The 14,678-nt window shown below is 43.4% G+C and overlaps 1 protein-coding gene across 1 annotated transcript in view; it reads left to right on the plus strand.

The window, feature by feature from the left end:
- The window catches only part of NPEPPS (aminopeptidase puromycin sensitive), a 39,636-nt gene extending 25,260 nt beyond the window's left edge, over positions 1 to 14,376 (plus strand). The window contains exons 10-23 of the mRNA XM_064473601.1: positions 968 to 1,132; positions 2,222 to 2,326; positions 2,629 to 2,689; positions 3,507 to 3,616; positions 4,259 to 4,322; positions 4,934 to 5,073; positions 6,595 to 6,729; positions 8,105 to 8,324; positions 8,982 to 9,124; positions 9,929 to 9,985; positions 10,473 to 10,580; positions 10,837 to 10,992; positions 11,102 to 11,149; positions 12,974 to 14,376. Of these exons, the coding sequence (XP_064329671.1) occupies positions 968 to 1,132; positions 2,222 to 2,326; positions 2,629 to 2,689; positions 3,507 to 3,616; positions 4,259 to 4,322; positions 4,934 to 5,073; positions 6,595 to 6,729; positions 8,105 to 8,324; positions 8,982 to 9,124; positions 9,929 to 9,985; positions 10,473 to 10,580; positions 10,837 to 10,992; positions 11,102 to 11,149; positions 12,974 to 13,126 (1,665 nt within the window). The 3' untranslated portion in view covers positions 13,127 to 14,376. The remainder of the gene's footprint in view (positions 1 to 967; positions 1,133 to 2,221; positions 2,327 to 2,628; positions 2,690 to 3,506; positions 3,617 to 4,258; positions 4,323 to 4,933; positions 5,074 to 6,594; positions 6,730 to 8,104; positions 8,325 to 8,981; positions 9,125 to 9,928; positions 9,986 to 10,472; positions 10,581 to 10,836; positions 10,993 to 11,101; positions 11,150 to 12,973) is intronic.
- The last annotated feature ends 302 nt before the right edge of the window (positions 14,377 to 14,678 follow it).

Below are 14,678 nucleotides of genomic sequence, written 5' to 3' on the forward strand. Positions count from 1 at the left end.
GTCTCCACTCTAAAAATAAAGTGGGGCTTATCTGCATAGAGTTTCAGTAACAGCTTTCCTTATTGAAATTCCACCCTCCCTGGGGTAAATGTTTCATTCATAGTAGCAGCAGTAGTTCTTTGCAGAACAGATTACTGGGCTGATTCTGCATCCTGTTCAGTTTCTTTTACCTTAGGGCCCATCTCATCACGGCATGCTTGTCAGGGTTAACCACCCCATTTACGTTTAAAGAATGGTTGGTGAGTGCAGTTATGGAAAAGGGTGTTTTCTTCCCCAGTATCCACAGCTTGTTTCCTTATCTCGCCTGCTTCAGTTAAATATTGAAACGAAAGGAAGGATTTTAAAATGTCAATGTAACATTCTTCTCTTAAAAAAAACCAAATCCACTTTTGGCTGGTGAGAAGCAACTGGTAACCGTTGTCTAGATTTCAGGTTTCCATAGTCTAGAACACTTTTTCAGATTCCAGGTTTTCTCCTTTATGTAAGCACAATCTTTAGCAAAAAGCCAAGCACAAACCCAAACAAAATCAGCCTTCTGCAGCTGCTGCTATTCAGTTTGAAAAAGATACTGTCGTCGTTGCCCACAATTCTGCTGCTTTACTGAGCATTGCCTTGCATGTCACTGACTCTTCTCCCTAGCTGAGCTAACATTCTTAGCTGTTCCCTCAGTGGCTCTGCTCTGGCCTCTAGTCTAGTCTGCAGGAGTTTTGTTCGTACCTGATGTAGTTCTCCTCCATGCAGAGCTGCTAAAACTTAAGACAGAGGGGAAAGATGGTTATTGGGTGCTGATTACTCTTCTTGGGCTGATGACTTCTTTATAGAGAGGCACTTGTGCTTACGAGTGTTACCGGTTTCTCCGATTTGCACTAAACTAGTCCATTAACAGCTTTTCTTTGCTGGAAACTGCTTGTGGATTAAATGAAGCTCTTGGAATTTTGTTGTTTATTCTGCCTTCTTATCTTTCCAGGAATGGTGGACTCATCTCTGGCTGAATGAAGGGTTTGCCTCCTGGATTGAGTACCTGTGTGTAGATCACTGTTTCCCAGAGTACGATATCTGGACTCAGTTTGTCTCTGCTGATTACACACGAGCTCAAGAGCTTGATGCCTTAGACAACAGTCATCCTATCGAAGTAAGTTCTGCCTTTGCCATTGGTTGTCTCCCTTTTTTTCTTGTCAGCTGGGTTTAAGCTTTTTTCCCCGATTAAGAAAAAAGGGAACTTTGGAGTCATTCACGATGCAAAGGAAAATCTAAGGTTGCGTTTACACTTTGTGGATTTTCCTCTACTTGAATTAGTATTTCGGAAGTGAGGTTTGAGGGTCTGAAGATGGCTCCTTCGAGAGTTTCTCCTGCTCTACTGACTTGAAATGGCAAAGTTGTGATTGGATGTCGTCATTACTTGTTTTGTTTTGGTTTCTGATCAGAGTGGGTAGTCTTCTGCCCTTGAGCACAGTGAAGTAGCTACTGACTTACTCCAGTGCTTAACCAGACAAAGTGCAGCATAGTCCAGAGCCCAGGCTACTAAACTTCGCTGGGCTTGGTCTGGTTTCCTTCCGAGGCCACCATAGGTGTTTCTGCGGTGTACTCCCAGAACTGTGAGCGTGATGCAGTCAGTCTTGAAATAAGTGGGGTCTAGCCAGGCTTGCTGCTTTGGAAACAAGGCAGTAGTTCAGTGATGAAGAGAAGGCAGCAGCAGTGAGCTCAATTACAGCAAAACTGGGACCTGTGCTAAACGAATATTCCCCTGTAATTCCTGGAGATCACCATGGACGAGGTTTCAGATAGCTTAGGGAATGTTTGATGTAAGAGGTGTTGGGACATGACCTTGCTTTGTATAACAGGTCATTTTAGAGTGCCTTAGTGATGGAGTGCAGTTCCTGAGTATGTGGTGTTCACTGTCCCAGAATTAAACAGCTTCCACTGTCCTTTTGCTTTTGGGCAAGTGTTGACCCAAAGGACTGAAGCAAGATCCCCAAGTCTATTCCATTAAATACCAAAAGCTTAGTTAAAGAATGTTTAACCTATAAACCAATCCTAACCCAGCCATATGTGAATAAGTTTAGTGACTGGGTGGAGAGATTCTGCTAAGACACTTTAGTGATGGATAAGCATGTGCTTTCTTTAGTGAGGAAAGTCAGCTCCTAACAGACTAGAACAAGCAAAATCAAAATCTTACGGCAGTTAAAATTGTTCTCACTGTTAATTATTCTGTTTACCGCAGGTCAGTGTTGGCCATCCATCCGAAGTAGATGAAATATTCGATGCTATTTCTTACAGCAAGGGAGCATCTGTAATCCGAATGCTGCATGACTACATTGGTGATGAGGTAAAAAAATTGTGAAAAGGCCAAATGTAGACTGTCAAATCCTTTTACAGTTAAAAACACCATTTACAAAAAAATTTAACTCTGCATATTCTATATTTTGAAAACATTCTTCCAATTTGTATTTGGGCTCTATTTGAACTTACCTAGGAGAAATAAGATAGTGGGAAAATATGGAAGGAGTTACAGGTGTACATACTGATCCTAAGATTCCTCAGCTGATCTTGAATGTAAATGCAGCGCGGAGGGAGGATAGAAAGGACCTCTGCTCCGGTGCCATTACATGTTCAATTGTATGTTCCCAGGATTTTCGTAAAGGAATGAACTTGTATTTAACGAAGTTCCAGCAGAAGAATGCCGCTACAGGTAACTGGTGGTTATTATATCCTTAAGAAAAGTGATTTCTGGAGACAAAATTTGTAGTGCTAAAGTGATGGATTCTCAGCTGTTTTTTCCACCTGAGGTAACTGAAATGCAAGGAAATAATTGCCTTGTTTCCAGTTCCATACAATGTGTCCCCTGCACAGCCAGAATTTAGGATCCTCTAGGGGTTCTCTATCTCAGGAGTGCGCGGCTGAGATAATCTGAAAGGGCTGCGTTTACCACTGATAATGGCATCTGTGCAGTAATCTAATTTAGAAATAGAGTATGTTGATTTACCGTGTAAGCCTTTTGCAAGCTTCCTTTTGCAGTATTGATCGCATGTGTGATGAAACAGTTCAAAGTCTCGTCTGACATCTCACAGCACTTCCTCTACTTAAACCTTTTTTGCGTATCAGGCATAAATGTGGAAGCGGCATGTCGTGCTCTGTCGGCCAAAAGCAGTCTGTGTTCGGTCAGCTCTTTTGACATAATATATGAAAAACTTAAGGAAAAGATTCTTCTATTTACCATTTTGGACATTTAATGCTCATTTTTATTATACTTTATCACAACGTGTATTGATTGCATTTTTTAGTAGTAAAGAAGCTTTCTTTGCCCCTCTCTCCCCCGTGAGTGGGTTAAACGGCTTCCTTTTTCTTGCCTACCATCTGTTACAATTCGATAAAAACACAATCCAAAACACAAAGGGCAAACTGGAGTAATAACCCAGCCTCCCCCCATCCAGTGCCCATTTAGTGTCTTTAATGGCATCTGACATGTCAGGGCTCTGGGAGCCCTTAGTCAGACTTTTCTTCTGCAGAGGACCTCTGGGAAAGCCTGGAAAAAGCTAGTGGTAAACCCATTGCTGCTGTGATGAATACATGGACCAAACAAATGGGATTTCCGCTCATTTACGTGGAAGCTGAACAGGTAAATACAACCGTGCGTTTTCCAGCACTTCAGATCAAAAGTTCTGCCTTTAACTGTGTTTCAGGATCAAATTTAGTAGTACCCAATTATTTAAAAAGTTCCCTTTGATCGGGGGGCTGTACAGTGGGTTGCTTTGTTTAGTGACAGATCTGTTTCTAAAGGTGGGGAAGCGCAGCTCGCTGAGGAACCCGGTGCAAAGCGATGGGGAGTTATTCCACAAGCGCTCTAGATCATGTGCTTGGAGTTTGCTGACATAGCCCGTTTGCTCTTTGTGTGTGAAATGTGTGCTGGGGGGAGGGAATATCTGACTTAGCTCCCCTTGCCACATATTTTGCTTCTCACTCCAGTTTAATTATGCTTATTCTACAAGATTGCAGGGTGAGGGAGGATTACTGGCTGGAAGCTGAAGTCAAACAAAGTCAAATGAGAAATAGGGCGTGTAGGTTTTAACAGTAATACTGATTAATGCGCTGGAATGATTCTTGAGGTAGCTCCTTTTTCTGGAGGAGACCAGTTACTCCATTTAACAGAGGGCTCATGAGCTTCTGTATATCACAATACATTCAGATTAGATGTTCTGATAATTCCTTTTTCTCTCCTTTTCTTTTTCTTTTGCTTTCTTTTCCCCCCACCCCCCTTCAGCAAGAAGACGACAAAGTGTTGAAGCTAGTCCAGAAGAAATTCTGTGCCAGCGGACCATATACTGGTAAGACGAGTGCTGAGAGTGGGGGCCGAGTGTTCGTTGCTTTTCATGCAATGGCAGCAATTTTGAGGTGAAGCAGCCGCACTGCAAAGCGGGCAGGTGCTTTGCGTGGATTCAGGTGTTAAGGAATTTGTTAAAACCTTAGCAAATCTAAGGTTGAATGCTCTCACACGTGTGGCTTCCATGTCCTCCTTGCCTGGAGAACGGCATCGATCTGCAGTCTTTGGTTCAGTTTTCATTCTGAGATGCTTCTCTTCTGACGTCCAGTTTGAGGCCAGTGCTGCCGTCAGAGGAGCTCTGTAAGCTGCTGGATTTATAGTAGTGCTGAAATAAAAATGCCTCATACGGAAGCCAGCTCTGTCTTAAGACAGATTCCACCCGTCCTCCGTGCTTATGGCAATTAAAACATTTGGCTTGAAAGGTGATTTCAAGATTCTTGGTTTTTTTAAACCATAAAACCACTGTTTTCTTTCAGATTTGTGCCTTTTTAGTTTTAAATTTAAGTAACCTTGCTTAACCTGCTGCTGAAACTTGTTTGAACATCAGGCAGAGTTCCTCAGTGTTGTGTGCATACTTTTTTCCTTAGGCTTTCCTTTTTATTGTTTCTTCTTTAGGGGAGGATTTCCCCATGTGGATGATCCCCATAAGTATTTGTACAAGTGATGACCCCACCTGTGCCAAAATGCAAATATTGATGGACAAGCCAGAGCTCACCGTGGTTTTGAAAGACATCAAACCAGACCAGTGGGTGAAGGTGAGTTGTCACAAAGGAGATCATCTTGCTGGGAACAGGTTTGATCGTCGCTGTTATGTTCCCTTCCATTTCATTTTCCTCTTCAGTTCCCCGCCCCTCCCCCCCTGTGATCTTGTATTTCTTATGGAGGGGCCTCTCTGTGTATTGAATTTTGGCTCCTCTCTGTAATGCTTGTTTAGTGTAGGCCTTTGCCTTCCGAGAGTAGTCTAGACAATGTAAACTTGAACCTTTTAGGAGTCTGAGCCCGGAAAAACAGTGTGCAATTAGAGGCAGCTTTTGAGTTGAAATGTGGTGGCTTTTCTGGTATCCCGTGGCAACCGCAGTTTAGTCGAAGTCCATCCTGAGCAAAAATAGTGCTGTTTATCTTTCATTAGTGTGAAGGCTTTTGACTGGCCAGATAAGTACAAATCTGCAAGTGAAAAAATTCACTGTTGCAGCTTCCTGCAGACACCAGTCAAACGGAATTTAAAAATTCAAAGCCAGCAACTGGCTGAGACTCTTGCTGTATGAACTCCTGAGGTTGAAGAGTAATTGTGTTTAAGCTGGAGCTGTACTCTGAAAGGTGACTCTGAAATAACATTAAGGGTTAGTCTCTTTTTAAAATATTAATTAAATCTTCCTATTTAACTAACACGGGCATTCCAGCTATCAGGCCTGCGTATTCTCTTGAATCAACAGATCTCTCTGGGTCCTCCCTGGTAATAGAGAGGGGCATGAAATGAACGAACAACCCTGAAAATGCCCTGTCTAAATGAGGGTAAAGTTTGATATTTCTGCCCGAGAAGGTAACAACCCAGCTCAGTCCAAGGTGAATCTGTGGGACTGCTGGCTGCAAAGGTGGTCAGTCTGCAAGGATTTTGGTTAAAGCCATAGTCCTGACGACTGGCAATCGGACTGACCGAAATCACAGCAGCAGCAGCAGCAGAGGGGGTGACTTCCTGATGAGCTCGGCAATGTTTTTGGTTTATGCCAGGTACTGCTGTTCAACCAACCACAGCATTGACCGTCTACAGCAAAATGCTAGTAGGCAGCTGCGAGTAGCCACTGGAGTTTGTCAAGCTCACTGACCATGATTTGCTTTTCCGCGGGGCAGAGGTGCTTGCTCTCCTTTCTTAAGAAAATGGTTCTCTCTCTCAAAATTGAACGGAGCAGGTTGTGGGAGAGAGGCTACAAAAGTTAAGATCCTAGCACCTGCAGTCTCCTGCCTTTTATCTTCTCGGTGCGTGACTACCCTTACGCTGGTTAGGAGTTACGCCTAGAAGAGAAGTTTTTCCTTTCCTCCTTGCTCCTAGTTTTAGCTCTAGGCTCTTTGTCAGCTCCCTCGTGTCTTCTATACCTCTTAGTGAGCATTTCTGCTCTGAAATATTAAGTCTTATGATTTGGTTTTTTCTTTAAATGGTAGTGACTGACTTCTGAGCTGTGACGCTTTGAGAAATTTCTAGTGGTCCAAAACTAAAAAAAAAAATAATTTCCTTATTTGTTCCTTACTTTTAATTTTTTTACTCTTTTGGTACATTTCAGTTAAACCTTGGAACAGTAGGGTTTTACCGTACTCAGTATAGCCCGGACATGCTGGAGAGTTTAATACCAGCGATCAAAGACCTCTCCCTACCCCCTGTGGACAGGCTTGGCCTGCAGAATGATCTTTTCTCTCTGGTAAGCAACACTTTACTGTTCTGTCTAATAATGAAAGCTACAGTAACTGCAGAAATCGGTGTCTGAAGAGTCAGTCTCAGTTTCTGGAGGCCAAGTGCCTTTGGGATTACTGCATACATCTAGCTATTAATTAGCTTGACAAGTTCTAACTTGTATTGTACGGCTTAAACCGTATGGAAGCAGCCTGTCTATAACTCCTGTTGTATGGTTCTCTGTAGGGGTGTATTATACTATAGGTTTTCTTACAAAATTAAGTGTTTTGAGAACTTGCTTTCCTTTAAGTCATGAAAATAAGGATATTTTAATGACCCCCTCCCACTGGAGGACGCGGCTGTTGGGATTCTTACTGTGTAAAAGCAAGGGATTACCCCCAAAGCAGGTGTTGCTAGCTCTGAGCAATTAGTTACTGTACTCTATTTCAGACTGCACTTTCTTATTCTTGCTAGCCAGCAAGTATATGGAAACTTTTAAAAACGTGGGTTTGATACCCTGCCTGTCTAGCTTCAAAGCTCGTAACTCTTGTCATGGCTTAGTCGAAGGGTTTGAAACTGTAGCTTGAGTCATTTCCCAGATATTGCAAGACTAATGGGACAAAAAACCTGAGCAAATAATACGTGTAGGAACATTGTGCGAGACTCCTATTTTGGTTTCAGTTTTAATCATGGGTTTATCGTAGGTGAATATAGCTTAGATAATAAAAATTGATCTTCTCTTTTTCCTGTACCATAAATTACTGGTCTGGTTCCAGATTAAGAGAAATCTGAGCAGTCTGGTCGGAGATACCTACTGTAGGTATTATCAACTGCACTAAGTAGAGACGTGTTTTCATGATGCTGTGAAGCAGTTAACATAAAATTTTCCTGGCAGAGCTGGAAAGGCAGTACTACTTGTACTAATTCAGGGAAGCAGGAAGCAAAAATGACTTCTGCAGTTTTACACTCTCAATTTAATGAAGAGCAAAAATTAAACCTCTAAATCTTTACAGTTTTTGGTTAAAATAAGATTTTGGTGGGTGTAGTATCTGGCTGAGAGTCACTCTGGGGATTTGCTTTTTCTTGCCAGCGCTGCCGCAGTTTTGTGAAATCACTTAATCTTCTGGTCTGTTTCTTGTTTGCAAAATGTGCTTATAATTATATAGGTGTCTCCTTGTAAAGTGCTTACCTGGGTATAAAAAGCATTGTGTGCCATGAGCAGAGAACTAAGGTGCTTTGACTAGTGTTAACTCACCTTGGCACAACCCCACGACAGAGAAAATAGAGTTTATGTGCAAGCTGTGCAAATTGAACAGGGACAACTCTAAAAATAATGTGATGTGCTATTAGATGTCTTAATTCTGTTTGGCAGTAAGATTAATCTGTGTCTTTTCCTCTCCCAGGCCCGAGCTGGAATCACTAGCACTGTAGAGGTTCTAAGAGTCATGGAAGCTTTTGTGAATGAGCCCAATTATACTGTGTGGAGCGACCTCAGCTGTAACCTGGGGATCCTCTCAACTCTCTTGTCCCACACAGACTTCTATGAGGAAATCCAGGTGTTCGTGAAAGATGTCTTTTCACCAATAGGGGAGAGACTGGGATGGGACCCCAAACCTGGAGAGGGTAGGAAACTTTATGCTGTGAAATCTGGTAGTGGTTTTGGAAAACTCGTGTGTAAATAAGCGATCAAGATTTGGAGAAAGGGGAGAGAAGGGAGGAAGAGGAGCCTGAGGTAGGCATTCAGGGGTACTTCTGTACTTAAAAACAGACAGACAAACACAAAACCCCCAGACAACCCTCTGTTATCAGGGGCAAGTTAAAATGGTAAAACTTTTTCCTACCTATTCACTGACTGATAAAAATTCTCTGCTCTAGCTTTGCATCTATTGGAGTGCATGAAACTTTAGTTAGACTATAAGGATGGGAGGCCATGTATGTGCATGTTTACTTGTCCTAGTCAGTGCCTTTGTGGACGCAAATGGTTAATGTTACTGACTTAGCTCAGGAAACAGGCCTAGCCTTTTGTATTTGGGTCGGAATCATCTTCTCCCGACCCTCTTGCTGTAAAAAAATATATAATAATAATTACAAAACCCCAAACCAACGTGTTCTCCACCTGGCAGCAAGGATAGTGGGAAAAGGCCTAGTTTCTTTAGATGTCTTCAAGCATGTGGAAGGATTGTTATACAGCTCTGCCCTGATCACTCTAGGTGGAAGAACGCTTAATTGCTGAATTGTGTCTCCAAATAATAATTTTTCTTCCTCCTACTCGCTCCTTAGGTCATCTAGATGCCCTTCTGAGAGGTCTGGTCTTGGGCAAACTAGGAAAAGCTGGGCACAAGGCAACATTAGAAGAAGCCCGACGCCGATTTAAGGACCATGTGGAAGGAAAACATATCCTGTCAGCTGATCTGAGGAGTCCTGTAGGTTACTGTAAATTTTGGTTCCCAAAAGGCTGTTCCCGCTCACTTAGCGTTGTGTGCACTGAACTCTTGTATTGCCAAGAATAGAGAGGCTGGAGGAAACCAGTGTCGAGGTCTGAGAACAACTGCTTTTGGCAGAGGTGGGGGGAGCTTGGTTAAGTCCAGTTACGAAGATGACGATACAGGGGAGCAGGGTACAAACATCCTTGTGTTTCTTGAATCAAGGAAGCCTCATCTGCCGCGGCCAGTACTTAGTCATAACTAATAAGCTCAGCTGTACCCATATTAACTGCCACAGAGCAGCTCTGGTCTCTAGATTGTGTTGCTTTTTGGGTTTTGAAGACTGTTCAGGTGCAGCGCTGAACCTGAGCTGACTTCTACTCATTTAATCCATCCGTGACCAGCCTACATCCTCCAGGTTTAAAAGGACTGTCGTAAACCACAGGGGTCATGGAAGAGCTTTGCAGGTGCCAGCTTGGCCCGGCAGAGCACAAAGTCTAACTATGGTGGACATGGACTGAGTGTATTTGAAGCACTTACTGGCTCGGCGTTGCGTGGTACAACTATTTCTTGTTCTGGTGTTTTGCTGTGGTTGAAATGGCCAGAATTATGCTGAAACTGAGGAAGAGGTAAAGGAGTTGATGCATCTTTAAAATCCAGTCTTAAAACACAAAAGGGATCAGTGCTGGTATCTTCCAGATCTGTTCACTTGTCTGAAATCTAACGCAAATATGTAGAAATTGATTGTTGCCTTTCTAAAAGTGTGGTTTTTGAAGGACCTTCCTTGTTTATGCTCTATCTTAGGTATATGTAACTGTTTTGAAGCATGGAGATAGTACTACTTTAGACACTATGCTGAAGGTAAGTGCACGCTCTGTTAATACTGCCAGCTCATGCAATGAAAAGCTAAATATTGCACCCTACATGTTCCTCTAAGATGTAGTTTATGTGCCCACAGGCTCAATCCCATGTTTTACAGATGATGTGAACGCTAGGGTTTCATTATGGTGTTCCTCGGTCCGTGCGTAGTGTGAAATTGCCACCTAGTGGATTGTTGCATCTCTCATTTTAGGATGATTTTTCATTGCTTGGAGGCACGGTCCTACTTGACCTTATATAAACAGTGGTGAAGATCAGTTTATTACTAACGGTACTTTCCGCTGATGTACATGTAATGAGGTCCGTAATGTGGGTAGCTGCAGGCTGATTCATGGACAGGGTCAATTTGTCACATATTAGGCTTGAAGACTAATCTAGCAGCTCTGGCGAATGCAGCAAGTTCAGTAGTGCTGGGTAAGAAGTCAGCATTAAATACCACATGCTAATGTTATTCTCTTTGGCTTTGAAGCTTCACAAGCAAGCAGACATGCAGGAGGAGAAGAACCGAATTGAACGAGTTCTTGGAGCCATCTCTCAGCCAGAACTGATTCAAAAAGTTCTCACCTTTGCACTTTCAGTAAGTTATTGGAAAAGCTGCCTCTTCCTTACCCCTGAGAAGGACGAGTGCTTTCGGAGCACTCGCTGGAGCGCTGTGCGCATATAACATGTAGAGTAGGAGGAATAGCCGTAATGCTTAAATCTTTGAGTTGTGTCTTAAAGCTTGGGGCGGGGGTGGGGAAGCTACGCTGATGGATGCAGCGTAGAAATGCATAAAGCCAACGTGCTGTATTTGTTGAAACAGTCTTAATACTTGTCCACATTTTTATCCTCAGGAAGAGGTACGTCCCCAGGACACGGTATCTGTTATTGGCGGAGTAGCTGGAGGCAGCAAGCAGGGGAGGAAAGCTGCTTGGAAATTTGTAAGGGACAACTGGGAGGAACTTTATAATCGATATCAAGGCGGATTCTTAATATCCAGACTAATAAAGGTATGTGCAACTGTGAGAAAAGTCCTGCTCGCGTACATGACTGAAACGAAACTGTTCTGGCTGAAATGCTGAACGCTTACCCTCGCTTAATGTTTTTTTTTTCCTTCAGCTAACAGTGGATGGATTTGCAAATGATAAAATGGCTGCAGAAGTTAAGGTAAGAAATTTTAATTAAAGAAGTGAGTCTGTGACAAACATTGCGCGTAGGCACCTGATGGAAGAGCCATGAGTTTCTAGGCGGTTTTTGGTTTTGAACTGTGGCTCTGCCTCTATTTTGACTGTTGCCTGGTCCCCGAATCGCACCGCTTTAGCTTGAGTTATCTTATTGAAATGTCTTAAATTAGCATTTTAACAAAGTGATGTCCAACTTCTAGCGGTTTCTACTTTGTTAGCTTCAGTCATTTAAAGATTTTATTAAAAAATCCAGCATTGTTCGTGGCAGTGGTTTTGAGATGCCCCAAAAGGCAACCTTTAAAGATAATTCTAGCAAAATTCGTAGTTGTGGCAACTTCCATAGTAAGCTGAGGCTCACGCCAGCATTTTGTTCCGCCCCAGACTGATACGGCCCGTTTGGGGCTGACTCTGTGAGCACCTGGGGACTCCTGGGGGAATGAACATGGAAGAAATTGGCTAAATTCCGTATTATAGGTCCAAGTTTTATGTGGTCATTGCGCTGTGTACCAGGAGCAAGGCTTTGACACAAGGCAGATGAATGTGTTCGCAGAGAGTCTGTCTTGAAGTGGGTGGCTCAAGGCGGTGTGGTTTCCTTACTGGGCTCAAGCATCCCCTCTGACTTGGGAGCGTAGGCGCTGGTCTTGGTAGTGTTTTAAAAATACATGTAGGTTTTATTATTCACTCTTTGCCCACGCTTTTACAAGGACTTCTTGGAAGAAGAAACTTAAAGATATGGCCCTTAATTACCACTTTCCTGTTAGGGAAACGCTCAGGAGGAATTCTTATTTCAAAGATATGCTAGGCCATGAGCTCTAGCTATCTTTTTTACCATCTAGTGGTCTCTTCTCAGAAAAGATTTAGTAGCATAAGTGATTTTACAGAGAAATCTTGCACTATAGTTCATTTTTTCTTAGAGTACGCTTCCCATTTACCAGAACAATCATCCATAACTAAATAGCTGCTTTCCAAGAGAACTTCCTGAGACAGTCTACCTAGCTTTTAGCTGGAGTACTTAATGTGTCTGAGTCTCGGTGTCACCTTGTAGTGTGCTTTAGTGTGAGGTTATCTGCCAAATACCAGGAAAAGCCTGCTTGTGTGAAGCCGGGGGATGGCTCCCAGCTATGCCAGCTTATTCTACCCTTTAACCAATTGTAAAGTGCAAAGTCACAGTCGCCTCTGGTGCAGTTGCTTCAGCTTCAGCTATTTGCAGTGGATCAATATTGTTGATTCTGGAGGAAGAAATGTGAGAATATTCAGCAAAACTCCTGAGTGCGGCTGGTGCTTGGCGGTCGTTGCGCAGCTTGGAAAGAGGCCGAGGCAGAACGCTGAGAAATCTGATACCTGGACAAATGCTTTTGCAAAACGGCCTTAGGCTTCCGTTAGTGTCTTCTTCCAAGTGTCCAGAAATACACACTTGATTTGCTGCTCATTTGGTGCCTCCCAATGAGGGACTGAATTCATCTCTTCCAGTGCCGCTCGCTGTCCCTGGCAGCGAGGCCGAGCCGGGACAGGAGGCAGCATTTGGGCTCGCTCGTGGAAACGCTACCGTGGCTTTCCTTTAGCAGAGAAGCGGAGGCATTTTGCTGTTCCCACTCCGTACTTGGGGTGACGCGTCTGCAAACTCAGCAAGCACGCTGCAAATTTTTCAGGGTCTGTAACGTCGGTGGGAGCAGGTAGCATGAACTCGAGTCAGACAAGGAATTCACAAAAGCGTTTCTATGTGACCTAGGGAATCGGGCAACTTAAAAATATGCTCTTGCCTATGCCTGTTTATACCCTTATGGATGGTTGTCTGCTTTTTATCCAGGCCTTCTTTGAGAGCCACCCAGCTCCATCGGCAGAACGCACTGTCCAGCAGTGCTGTGAAAATATTCTGCTGAATGCAGCTTGGCTGAAGCGGGACGCCGAGAACATCCACCAATATTTTCTGCAGCGCAAGGCCCCACCAGCCATGGTGTGAATCTGTGCATGCCACTGCTGCAGTCCTGCTGCCGCCTCATGGGGAGAGGGAGGAGCTACCCAACAGCTGATTCATATGCCAAGAATTTGGAGTCTTTTTCTCAAACCAACGGGGATTGGACAATGAATGTAGTTAACTGGTTCCTGCTCACACTCCAGATTTAAATTCTATTAAAATTATCAGCAATTCAGCAAAAAAAAAGAGAGAAAAATCTGTAAATATGATAGTAATAAAATAGAGCATAACAAAACTGTGAATCTTCCTCAAGCCTTGTCAGTGGTTAAAATATTTAACACCCCCCTCCTGACACTCTTATTGACAGATGTTCTGTTTTTTACACCCTCCCCCAGCCCTCCCCAAAAAAAGGAAACCAGTGGTTTCTAGGTCAGTGGAATTTTGTGGAGAGCCTGGGGCGAGAATGGGTTAACGCCTCTGAGCGTTGTGTGGAACAGGTGACTCGGAACGGCAGTAGCTGGTATAACGTAGAGTCTGTGCATCATTCTAAGCGCGAGGTTTTGGGGAGATGTTCCTGCAACCCCCCCCCCCCCCCCCCAATCCGAGGATAGTAGGTTCCTTCCCTTTTGTGTTACCTCTCAGCAAAAAGAAAAATGTTCTGTTGCTCTTCGGTTTTTCTCCTTGGTTCCACTTGCTGATGTCCTTCTTAGAGATAACGGAATTGTAAGGAAACATCTTTCATAGCCACATTAAATAAGAGAAAGATTCATGCAATTTTATTTTGTTTTTCTTACTAAATTGCACCCTCAAAATGCATGCAAATGAGGAGACGACTACTGTGTGGCTGGTTCTCCCGGCTGCTGTTAGGGCAGGTCTCTTCTATTCAAGACACCGTTACTTGTCTAAAAGATCCAGCTTGTTCAATCTCCTCGTGGCCGTAGCAACACTAGCTTTTCGTTCCTTTCTGTGATGTTGATGGTAATTTGATTCAGAAGCCTTAAATTAGTGATGACTGGCGTGATGATGAAGTCGTAAGCTGTGTGCCATCATTTACTTCACAAAGCAGCGTGGTCTACTAACCAGACACAACACCCTCTAATACAAAGGTTGGACTTCCATATTTTTTTCTTTTTCTCTAACAGGAATTCATATTTGGTGTGGCTTAACTGTATTTCAGAAGGTCATCAGACTAACTGTCAGACTGCTTCCCTGGAAGTTTTTTGTGCTATTGTTTAAAAAAAAAAAAAAAAAATTTAAAACAGTTGGCGTTAATAAAAATGTCAATGTGAAATTCACGTCCTGACCTTGTGTTCTGTTTGAAGCTTGAACGAGCGTTGCTGCTTTCAAAGGACCTAAACCTCTGAGGGAACAGCGGAGGGCACGTGTCGATGGTGCCTTTAACAGCCCCAAGCAAACCCTTGTTCTCGGCCGCCTCTTCCGCTGTCAGTGCTAGCTCTTAGGGCAGCTGGACGAGCACGTTCCATACCGATCGTAAGTAGATCTTGTGGAATCGGAATAAAGATTGGAGTCATGCACTAAAGAGCTCACCAGGACAGAACTTGGAAGGCAAAGGGAAATATTTGCAAATAAACAAATC

Source organism: Phalacrocorax carbo, chromosome 25 (assembly GCF_963921805.1).
Source record: "Phalacrocorax carbo chromosome 25, bPhaCar2.1, whole genome shotgun sequence".
Lineage (NCBI taxonomy): Eukaryota > Metazoa > Chordata > Aves > Suliformes > Phalacrocoracidae > Phalacrocorax > Phalacrocorax carbo.